Source organism: the organism of the source record quoted next (assembly GCF_019968955.1).
Source record: "MAG: Porospora cf. gigantea A chromosome Unknown PgA_NODE_131_length_35665_cov_351.098, whole genome shotgun sequence".
NCBI lineage: Eukaryota > Apicomplexa > Conoidasida > Eugregarinorida > Porosporidae > Porospora > Porospora cf. gigantea A.
This window is the reverse complement of record NW_027151377.1, coordinates 20,938-35,665: the sequence shown is the minus strand read 5'-3', so window position 1 is coordinate 35,665 and position 14,728 is coordinate 20,938. Positions and strand designations below refer to the sequence as shown.

The following is a 14,728-nucleotide window of genomic DNA, read 5'->3' as shown; positions in this document are numbered from 1 at the left end:
TTCAATGTAACATTTGCCGGAGAGGGTCAAAAATCTTTTCTTTTGTACGTCTTCTCAGCTTGGCGCTGCGTCACAAACGCTGGAGTCACTCACTTTATTGGAATGCTTACGTACGTGACTGTCTTTCGGGGTCGCGATGATCTTCGAGGTCCGTCGGTCATCTTGCTTGACGTCTCACCCAATTCCTCCATCTGTGTCACTTCACTAAACGAGTTCAAGGCAATATCCAAGTCAAACGGGCTCAAGTCGCTAAAGATTTCTGTTTGAGTTCCAACTGACACGCGCCTAGTCCTCTCTGGCGTTGCTGGGGCTGTGGACTGGCACGAGTCTGATGCCTTCGGTTCGTCCACCTCCGCGATTTGCTCTAGACAGGGCTGGTAGATACTCGCCGGCGCTAGGTTGTAACACAGGCTTCCTCTTAATAAATGATTGCTCTTATTCGTTACGAGGCAGTCAAGTAGTGTCTTTTCCGTCGACTGCTTTTGATTCTTAGCCATCCGTTGGAGAAGAAAGGCGACCTTCCGATTTGCCTCGACCAGCCGACTTTTTAAGCGTCCGTTTTCTCTCAAAAGCTCACGACACTGCTTGACGCTTGTTGATGGCGTCTCACGGTGTCATTGAATCTTTCTCTGTGGGTGTTGTCACTGAAGATCTCTTGAACCTTTTGCAACATGAATTTCACCGGCAAAAATGTACCAGTGACCATTACTCGTCTGTTGATTTCTGCTGCGCCTTAGTCATCCGTTTTCTTTCTTTTCGTTCCTTTTTTTCGCGTTTTCGTCGTTTCCGCTGTTGTCGTTCCTCTACAGTCTCTTCTCTCTTCCTACGCTTTCGATCTGACGCAGCCCATTTCCTCTCCTCGTCCGAGTTCGGAAGGGTGTCAACGACCTCAGATTGACCGTGGGTACTGTCGTCAATAAAGTCGTCCTTCTGTCTGGAGCCGCCTTTACTTGTGGGTCTAACACCAGCGGGGATGCTCATGGAGATTTCTTCCTGCTCTTTTTCCAACTGTTCGGCGACGTCTCGTCTTCTTCTGTCTTCAGACTCCTTTTCGTGTAATCTTTTCTGCTGATCTTGTTTCCAACGTTCGCGAGCCTCTTCATTCTGAATTCGCTTCTCATTATGAAGCCGCTGTGACTGATGCCAAGAGGCTTCAACTTGAGGTAAGGTCTCCCTAAGCGACATGATTACGGTGTCGTATATCCCCTTGCATGCCGCTCTGAGGTCGGAGGCCTTAGGCAACCACTCGAAGCCAGGAGGCGGCACTGTAATTGCCCCGTTGTTCACTCTAAAGATGCCCTGGAGCTCTTGAATCGGAAGCGCGGAGCATCGGACCTGAGATATCAGGTCTGCCTCGACCTCCGCGTCACCATCGTAGAGAACCTGATCTTTGAGCTCTGCGTGAAGCCTGTGGATCTCTCCTATGTGCTGGGACATCCGAATGCACTCCTTGACATTACTGGGCGTTTCTTTGAGACTTTCGTCGTTCATAACGCTGTAGATCAAGTGCTCTAGGCTGACAGCCAGATTGTGCTCCAACCTTACATCTGTCGGCCACCGTCTTCGGGCCAGCTCACATGTGGAAACTGCTGCCCGGTGATGGCGGCCATCGATTTGGACTCGGGCTAGTTGGCACCATGTCTCCTTGTCCCATGGCCTTAACCTCAGGGAAGCCTGCAGGTGCGTTATGGCCTTATTGACCACGGTGACATCCTCAGGTTTAAGAGTTGAGCCTACGTCGGTCTGTGTTGACAGTGCAAGGTTCCCTACGGCTTTTCCGAAAGCTGCAGACGCCATCAAGAGTCCGGAGTTGTAGTGAGAGAGAAAGGCAACCTCTTTCGTGCGTCGATGGTTATAGTGACCGAAATCGCGAGGCTCGTGCTTGGATAGTTGAGTGTCCTGAAGTCGGAACATCTCCAATGCAGGTCGTTGGTGACCTAGTTCGCCTAACAGGCAACCTATTGCAAGTACCGCGGCGATGTTTCTACCCGAGCCGTCCATGCACTCGGAAATCAGTTGTCCAGACTTTAGAACATTACCGGTGCCGCCCTTCGCCGAGGTAACGGAGGCGGTAAACAAGCGTAGCTCGTTCAGAGCTCTTAGGACCCTCTCGTCGGACTTCGCGGTCTCCAAGACGACTGTGTGATTAAGGGCGACCTTAGCCTGCGTGGCCCCCCTGAGGGTCTTCCCCACAAGATAGCACACCTGAGAGTACAATGTGGTGGCTCTGACGAAGTCAAGCACGAGCTGGCTCTCAGGTTGGCTTGCCAACCGCATGGCCTTGGTCAATTTTTCTGCCAGACTCCCCAAGGTCTTGCGGGCCGAGAGCAGGTCTTGCTGCTCTATTTGAAGCTTGCTGCGGCGAAGCGCAGCATCAGTTCCCACATGAGGCGAGGTGATCAGAGATTTGAGGCGCCGACTACCAGCGTACAAATCCCCTGAACGCACCTCTTGGAAGGATGAGTTAAGCAGCACAACGTGCTTCTGTTTTTCGGAGAGCTCACTGTTGTCCAGCGTGGCGAACGCAGTGCTAGTACGGCTCCAGTCGCCTACACACATGTAGAACACGCCCATATTGTTTACTAAAGGCGCTGGGCAGACTTGCAGGATCTGGTCGAAGTGCTGGTCCAGGATGGGCTTCACTGCCGAGAGTTCCGCGCTGACGTCGCACCCAGGAAGCGTCTGGAGAAGAGAGCTGACTACTGTCACCAGCAGAGCATACAGATCCCCATCTTCAGTGGGAGTAGTGTGCTCAAACAGAGCCAACAGGTGCTTCAATGATGTGTGTAGATGAGTGAATCCGGCCTGTTTGGAGCTGGATTGAAAGGCCAACCGAAGGTACGCCATGGATGCCAGTTTTAGTACTTCATAATTCCTTGGAGCCGCTTTTAACAAGGTGACGACGTGCGATTCTAGATCCTGCTGTCCTTCCAGGGCGAGTAAGCACTGAAGTAGCCCCACACGACCTCCAATGTGAGTCGGCTTCAGAGCGATGACGTGAGAATAGGCCTCTGCCGCCTGTGTAAACTGGTTTCGACAATGGGCTGCCTGCCCTCGAATATACTCAACCTCCGACTGTACTCCGTATGAGTGATGATCCCAGCTCACTGAACTCAAAACTCGATCCACGAGTTCTAGATTTCCGGCACAGAGTGCATCCTGCCCAAGAAGAAGCCCTAGTACTGGGTTGGTCGGGTCCAGTCGAGCCAACTCGGCCGTGTAGGTGCTCTGTAACGGGGCGAGGCCCTCCCAGGATGCCTTGGGGTCCACTGACACCTCCGTGTAGCATCTTTGCGTGGCGTTGCCTATCAGTTCCAGTCGTTCTACAAGCAACCATCCCAGTAGGGCGCCTGTGTGGTCTGCTTGCAGCGCAAGTACTCGTTTGAACGCTAGCTTCGCCTTACCCAGCTGACCCAACCTCGAAAAGCAAACCCCCATGGCAAACCGCAGACTCACTGAAGGCCGTAGTCGGAGAGCCTCCCCAAGCAGCTGCAAGGCTCGTCCGGGATTGCGCATGTGCAGTTCGGCTGCCGCTAGAGTGGTAAGGCCGACGATAGAGCTGGGGTCCTTGCTCTGTGTGAGGTTCCGACAAAGAGTTGCGGTGGTTTTGAGATTCTGGACAGCTCTGCTGGAGTCTGCTGTGAAAGGCACCGTAGCAATGCTTTTAAGGGTTTTCAATCTCCATATAGCGGTTCTCCTGTTAGGTCCAGCCAGACGGTTGAGAGCGGTCACGTGGCCGTCCAGTTGAGCATGGATGCTTTGACGGCGCTCCTCGCCTGTTTGGGCCGCGGTCCACAGCAGCACGTAACAGAGGAGACACCCGAGGTCAAAGGCCGTTTCCCCAACGGCTTTCTGGAGGCGGCCGGCGAAACACGACTCTAAAATGCCCGCCGACCAATCCAGTTTTCGCCGCCGAAATGCTTCCACAGCGACATTACGAACGAGATGTGGGGGGACGGCATGGCCTTGGATGAAGTCCTCCATCCCGCGCATGCGGGCATCTGAGTAGGCCTCTGGTCCCACAACAAAGCGACTCCCATCAGCAGCCTGGAGCTCAAGGGCTTCCATTTTTAAATCCGTATTTCGTTTCCAGACTCGTAAAGATCGCTCAACATTTTTCGTTTTCACCCTATGATTCGACAGGGAACTGAAATACTGAAGTCTCCCACGTTTCTAAGGAGATCCAACTTTAAACTGAAAAGATTGTTAATGCTGGAAAGGGAGATCCAACTTAATGTTTGATACGGAATCATACTGGATACGGACCAAAAGTGTCATTGTTATTAAGATTCTCCAATCTTTTCGGACACGTGTTTCTGCCATTTGTATCAGTAAATGTTGGAAGATATGTGAGATATCTATTTATTACTAATATGCTTGGCCAACTCGTAGCCCTCTGTACTTTGCCGGCTCTGTCCTTCGACCTGAGAGGCCAGCACAACATCGATAGTTATGCCCTGGCGGTGGACTTGCAGGCACCGATGGCCTGGATGTCAACACGCGACACTGTTCTGCACCGAGATGTGGGTACGGAGCTGCAGCTGAAGTCTGCTCGGTGTCAGGCCACGGACTATGTGGGGATCTACCATGTGTCACCCCACAAGTTCACGACCTACTGCGCTCCGCAGCATATGCTGTGCTCGTCGGAAAACACGCGTAACTGTCTGCCCAAACGGATGGCTGCCTTTTTCGACTGTACCAAGGACAAGAAGAACTGTCAGGATCTAAGTGCTGGGGTGATTAAGCCCCCCATGACTAAGTTTAAGATCCATACTCTGTATAAGGCACGCGACCTGCAGAGCACTATTGAGATCACGAAACGAGTAAAGCTCTCCAGCCCGTCCATGGCCAAGCTTGGCAAGGGTCTTAAGCAGAACCTGCCGGAATGCACGGCCTGCCACCCAGGCAAGGAGGTCTCGGGTGGCGGTGACGGCGGCGACTGCGGCGGAAGCGGAGGCGAGGACTGCGGCGGCGGAGCGCCGGAGGTAGAGGACCAAGACTCCGACGACGACTCCAAGTGCTGCCCTGATGAGTGTGACGGAGGAGATGACATTCCTGAACTGAGCCCCACGGAGCTCTGCAAGGTTGTACTGACTCCTACCTCCGGGTGTGGGGATGATGACGCAAGGATATGCGCTGACATGTGTGACCAGGCAGATCTCTACTGCAAGGTCAAGATGACGAGTGACGGCTGCGACATTGCAGCCTGCTTGGCCCCTTTCTCGGAGGGCAAATGTGAGACTAAATGCAAAGGAGAGGCGACTACTGGTGCGCCAACCACAACTGCCGCTGCGACGACTACAGCTGCTGCCACTACGACAGCTGCTGCCACTACTACAGCTGCTGCCACTACTACAGCTGCTGCTGCAACGACTACAGCTGCTGCTGCAGCAACGACTACAGCTGCTGCTGCAGCAACGACTACAGCTGCTGGTGCGGCCACCACAGCTGCTGGTGCGGCCACCACAGCTGCTGGTGCGGTCACCACAGCTGCTGGTGCGGTTACCACGACCACTGGCACTGTTTAGTCTATCGGTGCGTTGCGAAATTCAAACCATAAACTGTACGACAACACAAAACTACTTTCATAACAGCTACTTCTCATGTTGTGAACTGTTACCTGCTTCAGGTGTCTTTCCGACTTTGAAACAAAAACAGATAAAATGGATGAGGATGCCCCACATTCTTCTGTGGACAGTGGAACCACAGCCGCGGGTGTCGGAGTGCCAGCCCCCCTACCACTCAGCGTCAACTCCCAAGCAGACATCGTCATCCCCATGGACAACCACGACGCCACCCCTATGAAGTTCCACTCAAACAGCTTGATCATCGGCCCTCGTGCAGAGCGGACGGCGAAGTTCCTGTTGGGACTGGTGGCGTCTCTTGTCGTGGGCTACAAGGCGCCGGAATGGTTCGGTTGGAACTTCACATACTCAATCCCGCTGTTCTATTGCATGGCAGGCGCTCTGTTGCCGCCTAAGGTGTCGACTATATCCCTACTCTGGTCTCTGGCCTTTCCGGCAGGATTGCTCGTGGCTGGCTGGGTAACGTTGATCTGTTGGTTGGCTCTTTTTGCCGACTCCGAGAATGGGCGAGCACATGTAATGTGCTGGGGGTATGTACTCCTGGTTATGATGGCCTCACTCCTCAAAACTGGACCATTAGCAGCACTCAACCAGATACCTCTGATGATCATGGCCTATGGAGGGCACCTGGGCCTCTTCTATCTGTTCACGTTCGTCCGAGAAGGTGCAGTGATGAAGTCTATGACACGTGGCGAGATAATGCTGTTGGAAGGGGAGATCGTGGCACTGTACCCGAAGCTGGAGATGTATATCAAGATGCTCTTCATCAAGATATTCGCTATGATGGACAGCATAAGTCCTGGCGGCGACCCCCTCAGCGCTGTGATACCTGTTCCCGCCTTTTTCGAGCAGATCTCGTCGGATTTCCGATTCATGATGGGCGAGGGTATGCATATTGAAGTGTACCACGATTTCATTAGGGCTACCCTACCCCCTGATCCCTGGATCCTACGTGTCTTCTGGCATGCCACGGATATGCTTTGCACAGGACAGGCCATAATTATAGGTGGTTCAGTGGCGCTGGGCATTCTGACCACTACACTTCTGCTGCCGCCTCAGCGCTACATGCGATCTTTTCTGCGGACGGAGATGACGAGTGTAACCTCAACCATCTCTGCCTGGATGCAATTCTTTGCTGATGATGACGTGCCAACTCCTTCCGGCACCCCCCGCAATCCTATGAAGTGCTTGTCGTCCGTCAAAGGAGTCGAGCGAGTAGCTCGAATGCTACAAGACGCTCGCATGGATCCCATGGCCCCCCGGATGCGGCGTCTAGCTAGTGACACAGATCCGGAAATTGAGCTGCTTCGGCTCTCAGAGTCGCTGAACAAGCTGAGTGCTGCAGTGCTGCTCTCTACGTTCGAGGCGTCTCTTCGACATCCAGGAATATTCTCCTTCTATGTTCCTCAACTGGTGAAGGTGTTGGCCAACTTGCAGTCCTTGCCGCCACACATGCTGATGTGCACACGTGTAGGCGCCCAACTCAACGATGGGCATTTCGGTGCGGAGATCCATACACGTCTCCTGGGAGACGTCCGCTTCGGAAACACCCTCCACGACGCCGCTGACCTTCTGCACATGACTGCTGTGGCCATCTCGACAAAGCCGGTCAACTCGGGGGCCGCCTTTTTTGCCTACTGCCAGACAAAGCACAACCTACACGAGGCCATATTTCGGCACGTAACCCACAGGAGCGCTATTCGTAATCGGGTGACCCGGTCATTGCACGAGAGTGTTGACAACCCATTGGTCTACTGGCGAAACGCGCTTACAGAGTCGATTCTACTGCTCACCTACGAAGGTGCAGTCATAGAAAAGCCCTTGAAACTCGCGCACTCGGTTTTGGAATTGATGGAGGCGCAACAAAAAGAGTAGGTCCGCGACCCACTAAGCACTCAGACGCGCTTGGCTGGCGATCACGAACATCCTGTTGTTGTTTGCTCCTGTACTTTTCCTCTTGGAGTGCTTCCTCAAGTTCTTTATCACCATTGCCACAGTATGGAAGCGCCAATGGAAGCCCGTAGAATTCAAACCCCATTCGGAGGCACACGCGCCTACTGTGCATCTGTACCGCATACCTTTTTGGCGCGGATACGAGTTCCGCTTCTGCTGCCGGCTAATCAGTGGCGCGGCAATTCTGACTGTACTCCCTGCATTCTGGAGTGACTTCCGACACCTTCTCTTCGTTACGGGGGCGAGTACGGGTCCGATCTCGCATCTGTTGCCGTCAAAGTTTACATCTTGGCCGATGTTGGGTTTCATGACGTCGATTGTGTTTACGCTGGACGGCACCTTACGGCGATCGTTGCTAAGATTGGGTGGGGTTTGCCTCGGTACTTTCTCTGGCTGGCTGTGCCTGCTCGCCTTTCCGACGTCATTTGTGTGGCAGATTATTTGGATAGTAAGAGCCGCTAGCTTTCAACACAGTCCACTACCTCCGCGCCCATGATCTTCCTGGTGGTCAACCCTGTGAACCCGCTGCTTGGCTTCAATCCCTCGTGGGGATACGTGTTCCAGCTGTTCACTTACCAGCAAATCATCATCATCATTGAAGCGTACTTCAACATCGTCAGTCGTGACGAAATTGTCGTGGCCAGGCTTGTGGCTCAGCTGGTGGGGATTTCAAGCGCGGTAGTGGTTTCACTGGTCGTGGCACCCACGTTTTCCGACCGTTGTCTCAACCTACAGTTGAAACATCTCATGTTGCAGTTAGCCGAGACATCAGCGTGTTTAGTGGAGCTGAGTGCTGCTGTGGTGGACGTCATGGTGGCATCACCAGATGAGACTCCTGATCGAGTGGAGCTCATGGAGCAGCACTTGGAAGTGGTGAAGAAGTCTACTAAGTATCTGAAGTCAGCAACATCCCAGTTCGGCGCCGTATACGGCGAAGGTTTCGTTTTCGGCGAACTTCAGATGCTGGTCATGGCCAAGCAGTTCAGCGGAGCGAACAGATATATTCTGGGGATCGTGGCGCATATCACATCCTATGCTGATTGTTTGGAAAAAGCTGCAGTCGCGGCAGCGGCTGCAGACTGCACTCCGACTCCGGGGCCCCTGTTCATTGACGGCTCAGTCGACTTGTCGAGCAGTCTGCGTCACCAAGGATTGGTAATGTCCAAGGCGATCGATGACCCTGTTGGGTATGAAAGTCGTGACGCGAGCACTGTGTCATCTTCATTGTTCTCGTTGAACCATCGAGATGCTATGTTGCGCCTGACGATCGCAGCTCCGGATTCCCCTAGACTCAATGTCCCCGCTCCGCACATCACGTATTTGAAGAGTGAGTTTTTTAGAGCTATGTCACACAGTGCTTGCCTTTGTTCTCACGACAAATGAGTTACTGGAGGAAATACCCCGCCAGAAGCTCATAGGTGGATCCAAAAAGTAGTCTTTCTCAATCCTATGCAAAAATCTGTCGGAACGCGAGTTATCTGGAGTAGCTTTGAGAGCGACATATCCGACAGCATTCACCCACCTAAAAGGGCCTTCACACCGGAAGAGACTCCGGAGCTCCTGGCGTTCACTACCCATGTGTGTCATACGAAACAGAAGAAAAGCCTCCTCAAGAATCTGAAGTCCCTTTGGCGGTCTCTGGCTATAGGTCGCCGCCCTTAAATTTTCGACACAACCTCAAGAATCTGAAGTGGTCGACGCCCGTAAATTTACGGCACAGCTGTCATGTCATGCAGGTCAACGCAAGCCAACTCCGAGGTGTTTATCCACGGTCGAGACACCTTCCCTATTGTCATCCAGGTCAATGCCAAGGTGTCCATCCATGTTCGAGACACCTTCCCGATTGTCATGTAGGTCAACACGCACTCACTGCATCTTATCAACATTGGCACATCACACTCAATCACGTGAAGACGTAAAGATTTAGAACGACTCCATGTCGATCACAAATCGGTACCTCACGTCAGAAGCGACCACGCGGTCGAAAGCCTTGTTGATCTCGTCCATCCGGATCATTTCAATATCACACACAATGCCTTTCTCGCCACAGAAATCCAGCATGGCCTGAGTCTCTTCGGTGCCCCCAACCGACGACCCTGTCAAGGTCTGCCTGTTGCGGATGAGCTGCTTAGGAACGAATGAGTACTCGACGTCTTTTTCTGGAAGCCCCACTGTACAGAAGACGCCCTCAATGTCGAGCAACGCCAGATACGGAGCTAGGTCTTTCTTGGCGCTGACGGTGTCCAAAATTACATCCAACGACTTCGCAGCGGCCATCATGGCGACTGAGTCGGTGGAGCAAATGAATCTGTCAGCCCCAAGCCGTTGCGTAGCCTCGGCCAACTTGCTGGGCGTTCGCGAAAGAACAGTCACTTCACAGCCCAGAGCCTTGCAGAGCTTAACTCCCATATGACCGAGACCCCCAAGCCCGAGGACTCCCACGCGTTTTGGAGTCAGGTGCAGCCCCAGGTGAGTAACAGGCGACCACATGGTTATGCCAGCACACAGGAGCGGCGCAGAGGCGGCTGCGTCCAGATTCGTGGGCATGCGGAACACGAAACGCTCCTTGCATACGATCATTTTGGCGTATCCACCGTAGACTGCAGAACCGTCATGGTCAAGCGCGTTGTACGTCGGCACAGACCTCGAGCAGTATGGCTCCATCTGCCGCTTGCACTGGCCACAGTCGCCACAACAATTGATAAAACACCCAACGCCCACTCGTTGTCCGACTTCGAACTTCCGCACTGCAGTCCCAGCCTCCACGACCTCTCCAACGATTTCGTGCCCCGGCACCATGGGGAACATTGCGCCTCCCCATTCATCTCGCGCTTTGTGGATGTCACTGTGGCAGACGCCGCAGAACCTGATGGCGATCAGCAAGTCGTCAGGTCGCAGAGATCGTAGAGGGACGGAGAACGGCTCAAGTGGCGCTTTGGCTGTTGGAGCGGCGTACGCTTTGGCTGTCGACATACTTAATCAGCTTTTAGATAATCTGCAAGTGGGAATTGTGAAATGGTTTGCACACTGCAAATGAATACCTGACTGCTAAAACGAGGTTCGACCCTCCCTTTGGATTTGTGGCGATCTCCCCAAAAAATGCCACGAATATGCCGCGGCGCAGACGCAGATCCCGCAGCCGTTCCCCTCCTCACAAGCGCTCACGGATTCCACACGAGGAGCGCGTGCAGGTGCCACCGCCGCTGACAGCCGAACAGCGAGCTATCCGCGACGCGAGAGCCGAGGCTGAAGCGAATGAGGTCGCTGTCGAGAGTCTAAAGGCCTCGGTTTTGACTGCCCCGTGCCCGTATTTGGGGACGATTGACCGATCGGCCCTCAACTTCGATTTTGAAAAGCTCTGCGAGATGACTTTGTCCAGAGAACACGTATATGCTTGCCTAGTGTGTGGCCGACACTTGCAGGGCAGGGGAAAGAAGACACACGCCTACACTCATTCCTTGCTGGAGTCCCATCACGTGTTCATGCACCTTTCTACCGGTCAGTTCTACTGCCTCCCAGACGACTACGAGATTAGAGACCTGTCATTGCGGGACATTCAACAGGCACTCAATCCGACGTTCACACTTGGGGACGTCCAACGGTTAACCACCACTTCTGTGGTCGCGAGGAGCCTCGACGGGAAGGAATTCATTCCAGGACTTGTGGGTCTCAACGATATCAAACGGACTGATTTTTTCAACGCGGTGTTCCAGACACTGCTTTGCATCCCCCCACTCGCCACCTTCCTCTTACTTCTGGACATGAGCAGCACTCAGCGTTGTGATCCGGTGGCCAGATCCCTGTCAGAATTGTTTCGGAAGGCCTTTAACCAGTTTAACTTCAAAGGCATCGTTTCCCCTCATGAATGCATCCAGGCCATCGCAGGGGCCTCCGACAAGATGTTTCGCATCGGTCACCAAGGAGACCCGGCAACTTTGCTGATCTGGCTGCTGCAGCGACTCAGGCGTAAGTTGGCATGGGCTGGCCAGTCCGTAGTAGACGAGTGTTTCGGCGGTTGGATTCAACGCTTCTCAACTGCCGATGGTAAAACCACTACGGACACAATCCGGTTCCTGTACCTGCAACTTGAGCTTCCAGCTCCTGCGGTGTTCGTTGACGCTACTGAGATGTCTATGGCAAATTTGGAGGTGTCAATTTCCGAACTGTTGGCGAAGTTCAACGGTCAGACGGTGAGCGCCAGCGGCGACCGACGTTACCGAATCGCGAAGCTCCCCCCATTTTTGATTCTCGTCCTGAAACGCTTTTCTGAGAACGGGTTCGCTAGGGTAAAGAATCAGTGTGCAATTAGCTTCCCTCTGAAGCACCTTGACATGCGCCCTTACTGTGATCCTGACAGCGAGAACGGCATGCGTTACAGCTTAGTAGCTAGCATCGCCCACGAAGGCAACGCGCATGACGGTGCATACAAAGCCTTCGGCTTGCACCGGCCCAGCGCCCAATGGTACGAAGTTCATAACCTCCATGTCACGCCTGTGATGGGACAAGCGGTGGTTAATGCAGACTCCTACATCCATATCTATGAACGAGAAAAGAACGAGTGAACGAGTGACCAAGAACTAATTTTCTCAATTTTCGTTGATGGTTTTCTACTACACTTGTTCTGATCCGACCTACATGGTCTACATTGGTAAAGACAAGTATGAAAACGAAGGACTGATTCGTTGGGGTTGGGAAGAAGATCTATGGTTCCACGTAGACGCACTATCGTCTGCCCACGTTTACCTTCGAGTTCCTTTCGACCACCCAATGAAGGATGGCCGTCCTGACGCCTCTTTGATTCCCAAGGAGGTCATTGAAGAGTGCCTTCAGATTACCAAACACAACAGCATCGAGGGCTGCAAGAAGAGTAGCGTTGACGTAGTTTGTACACCCTGGTCCAATCTGCAGAAGGCTGGCGACATGGACGTTGGGCAGGTGGGGTTTAAGAAGGAGAAGTACCGTCACCTCTTCAGAAACGTTGAACGCAAGCGAGAAATGCTCCGCAACTTGGAGAAGAGTAAGACAGAGCAGCAGATCGATTTGATGGCCGAACGCGAACGGCGCGATCGCGATGTGCAGAAGCGAGAGGCCGATGTTCGTCGGGCAGAAGAGAAGCAGCGTCAGCAGGAGCTCGCTCGGCGCGCTGAAGAAAAGAAGTTGCGAACCTATCAGAGCCTGTTCGAAGAGGGAACCACAGCCAACAATGTATGTCGAGGCGACGGCACGTTTCAAACCTGCAAGGCACTAGAGGAGGACTTCATGTGACAGGCTGGTGTGCGGCTCTGAGAGCCTGCATGCGGTTGGCCTCGGTGATGGGCGTCTGTGTGTATTGGAATCCAACCCCACGACTCGCAACAATTGCATCGCTCCTTCAATGCATCGCTTGAGAAACGGCAAAGCTCCAGATTTTATCTCGTCATCAGTATCACAGTCGTCGTCGTCCTGCTGCTCAATGTTCAGACGCGCGAGCTTCGCGTCAAACCGCGGGTCCTCCAATCCCATATGAGACTCTGAGTAGAGGGAGTACGTCTCTGGTCCTATGACCACTTCGCCAATGGCAGCGACTCTGTCTGGCAAAGAATCTGCAACTCTCGGCGGTTCGGCCCTGCGGCGCACTGTAGGCAGGACGAGCGTCCTACTCCAACCGCGTGCTGTGACTGTTCTCTGTGAATCTCGGGTTTTGAAGCTGTGTTTGCTTTGAACTGAAGGAGACGCGACCAGAGGAACACAACACCCAGCCAGCCGATCAGGGCGCAACGTCTCCAGCTCTTCTGACAATTCGTGCACTTCGAGTTCAAAAGCTGCGACTGCGCGAGCAAACAGCACGTCCATTGTGTCCATGATATCCATTAGATGAATTCTGTCACTCAGATATCATCAACGTCTACACTGTCTTCTTCTTCCTCATCATCATCGTCGTAAAGGGCGTCCGTAGGGGTGTCAACAGCCTTGGAAGCTCCACCTTCGTCGCTCCCAATAAGCAGGCCCTTGTGAACGGTCTTGACATGCTCCGATGGCTCCTCGTCATCCTCCTCCGCTTCCTCGTTGTCCTCGTCTAGCCACTCCAGGAACGGCACGAGCGCTTCCTTCGTGACCTCAAAACCCACTCCCTTATCCTCAGTGGTCGCCCACTTCACAGCTCTCTTGTTCTTCCTAGTGTCGCAGTAGTAGAAGTCAAGGATATGATCCTCCTCTAGCAGCTCCGCATTGTAGAACTGTTGCAGAACAAAAGGCACCGCGGCCAAACTTTCACTCGTCTTGCAATAGAAGCAGACGAAGCCGTCAAACGCCTTCAAGATCCGAACAGGATTCATGGATGTATCCACCATACGACTCAAGACAGCCAGGTGCTTATTGATGACATCGGGGTCAGTAGGCTCCGGGCCCAACACAGCATAGAGCGTAGCGAAGAAACGCACCTCAGACGAAAAGTCCTGCGAGACTTGCAAGGCACGGGCCTCTTGAAAAAAGCCTTCAGCCTCGCAGCCCTTCTCTAGATACAACCTCAGCCGCTCACAGATGTCAACGATCTCTGGGCTGTCGAAAGTAAGCAAGCTCTTGACCATCACTACGTCGTCAGCAGCCGGGTTCTTCTTCTTCTTCTTCTTTTTGTCCTTTTTGGTTTTCTTTGTCTCCTTCTCGGCCTTAGTCTTTCCAGCCACCTTCGCGGTGTCGCCTACAGTGCTACCCTCTGGTGGATTCTTCGTGATGTAAGTGGCCAAACGATGACAGTTGTCCAGGTCGCCTATGTGGCCACAGGCGTTGCAGTTGCAACCCACGTTCTGTTTTGTGACAACAAGGTCGATTTCCGGCAGTTTGCAGTTAGGACAGAGTACGTACCGGTCAATGAACTTGTCAACCAGCCCTTGCAGGTCCTCCTCCCGGTGCTCGCCTCTCACGATGGCCTTACCCTCGTTTGAGTAAAAAATAGCATTGCTTCCGAGTTCATAGCCAAGGAATTTCGTAGTGTACTCCGACTGCCGTTTCAAAGCCTTGGAAATCTTGGCGATGTTCATGACGTTCGTGCGTACGCCGTTGCCGGTTCCTTCAACCTTGGACACGAGCTTAGGCATCGTGTAACGGTAGTTGGGGTCATCAATGTAGCTTGGGATGTTGAGAGCCATTTTCGTGAATCAAATGACCATACCAAGGGCATGGGTAGTCTCTCTATGCGAAATAGGAGGTTTATG

General features: G+C 53.2%; 8 protein-coding genes across 12 annotated transcripts; 4 read left to right on the top strand and 4 right to left on the bottom strand.

Moving 5' to 3' along the window:
- Position 1: 1 nt before the first annotated feature.
- KVP18_003142 (uncharacterized protein) lies at positions 2–673 on the bottom strand (the record flags this gene model as incomplete). Of its 2 annotated transcripts, XM_067954636.1 has the most annotated exons (3): positions 2–65; positions 94–581; positions 611–673. In XM_067954636.1, the coding sequence occupies 3 exons, from the start codon at positions 671–673 to the stop codon at positions 2–4; spliced, it is 615 nt and encodes a 204-aa protein (XP_067813091.1). The 2 variants fall into 2 exon arrangements, with proteins under 2 accessions (XP_067813091.1, XP_067813090.1); XM_067954635.1 differs by lacking the exons at positions 2–65; positions 611–673 and having other exon boundaries at positions 90–497.
- Positions 674–705: 32 nt separating this feature from the next.
- On the bottom strand, positions 706–4,068 carry KVP18_003143 (uncharacterized protein; the record flags this gene model as incomplete). Its single annotated transcript, XM_067954637.1, has 1 exon — positions 706–4,068. One exon carries the CDS (start codon positions 4,066–4,068, stop codon positions 706–708), a length of 3,363 nt encoding a protein of 1,120 aa, XP_067813092.1.
- Positions 4,069–4,373: 305 nt separating this feature from the next.
- KVP18_003138 (uncharacterized protein) lies at positions 4,374–8,973 on the top strand (the record flags this gene model as incomplete). 4 transcript variants are annotated; one of them, XM_067954628.1, is made up of 5 exons in its annotated part: positions 4,374–5,235; positions 5,659–7,456; positions 7,485–7,986; positions 8,013–8,865; positions 8,894–8,973. In XM_067954628.1, the coding sequence occupies 5 exons, from the start codon at positions 4,374–4,376 to the stop codon at positions 8,971–8,973; spliced, it is 4,095 nt and encodes a 1,364-aa protein (XP_067813085.1). The 4 variants fall into 4 exon arrangements, with proteins under 4 accessions (XP_067813085.1, XP_067813086.1, XP_067813084.1 ...); XM_067954629.1 differs by lacking the exons at positions 5,659–7,456; positions 7,485–7,986; positions 8,013–8,865; positions 8,894–8,973 and having other exon boundaries at positions 4,374–5,528; XM_067954627.1 differs by lacking the exons at positions 4,374–5,235; positions 7,485–7,986; positions 8,013–8,865; positions 8,894–8,973 and having other exon boundaries at positions 5,664–7,460.
- A 14-nt stretch (positions 8,974–8,987) lies between these two features.
- KVP18_003150 (uncharacterized protein) lies at positions 8,988–9,200 on the top strand (the record flags this gene model as incomplete). Its single annotated transcript, XM_067954646.1, has 1 exon — positions 8,988–9,200. One exon carries the CDS (start codon positions 8,988–8,990, stop codon positions 9,198–9,200), a length of 213 nt encoding a protein of 70 aa, XP_067813101.1.
- Positions 9,201–9,461: 261 nt separating this feature from the next.
- KVP18_003135 (uncharacterized protein) lies at positions 9,462–10,511 on the bottom strand (the record flags this gene model as incomplete). Its single annotated transcript, XM_067954619.1, has 1 exon — positions 9,462–10,511. The coding sequence occupies one exon, from the start codon at positions 10,509–10,511 to the stop codon at positions 9,462–9,464; it is 1,050 nt and encodes a 349-aa protein (XP_067813076.1).
- A 137-nt stretch (positions 10,512–10,648) lies between these two features.
- On the top strand, positions 10,649–12,100 carry KVP18_003141 (uncharacterized protein; the record flags this gene model as incomplete). Its single annotated transcript, XM_067954634.1, has 1 exon — positions 10,649–12,100. One exon carries the CDS (start codon positions 10,649–10,651, stop codon positions 12,098–12,100), a length of 1,452 nt encoding a protein of 483 aa, XP_067813089.1.
- A 37-nt stretch (positions 12,101–12,137) lies between these two features.
- Positions 12,138–12,803, top strand: KVP18_003140 (uncharacterized protein; the record flags this gene model as incomplete). Its single annotated transcript, XM_067954631.1, has 1 exon — positions 12,138–12,803. One exon carries the CDS (start codon positions 12,138–12,140, stop codon positions 12,801–12,803), a length of 666 nt encoding a protein of 221 aa, XP_067813088.1.
- A 602-nt stretch (positions 12,804–13,405) lies between these two features.
- On the bottom strand, positions 13,406–14,662 carry KVP18_003146 (uncharacterized protein; the record flags this gene model as incomplete). Its single annotated transcript, XM_067954640.1, has 1 exon — positions 13,406–14,662. The coding sequence occupies one exon, from the start codon at positions 14,660–14,662 to the stop codon at positions 13,406–13,408; it is 1,257 nt and encodes a 418-aa protein (XP_067813095.1).
- Between the last annotated feature and the right edge of the window lie 66 nt (positions 14,663–14,728).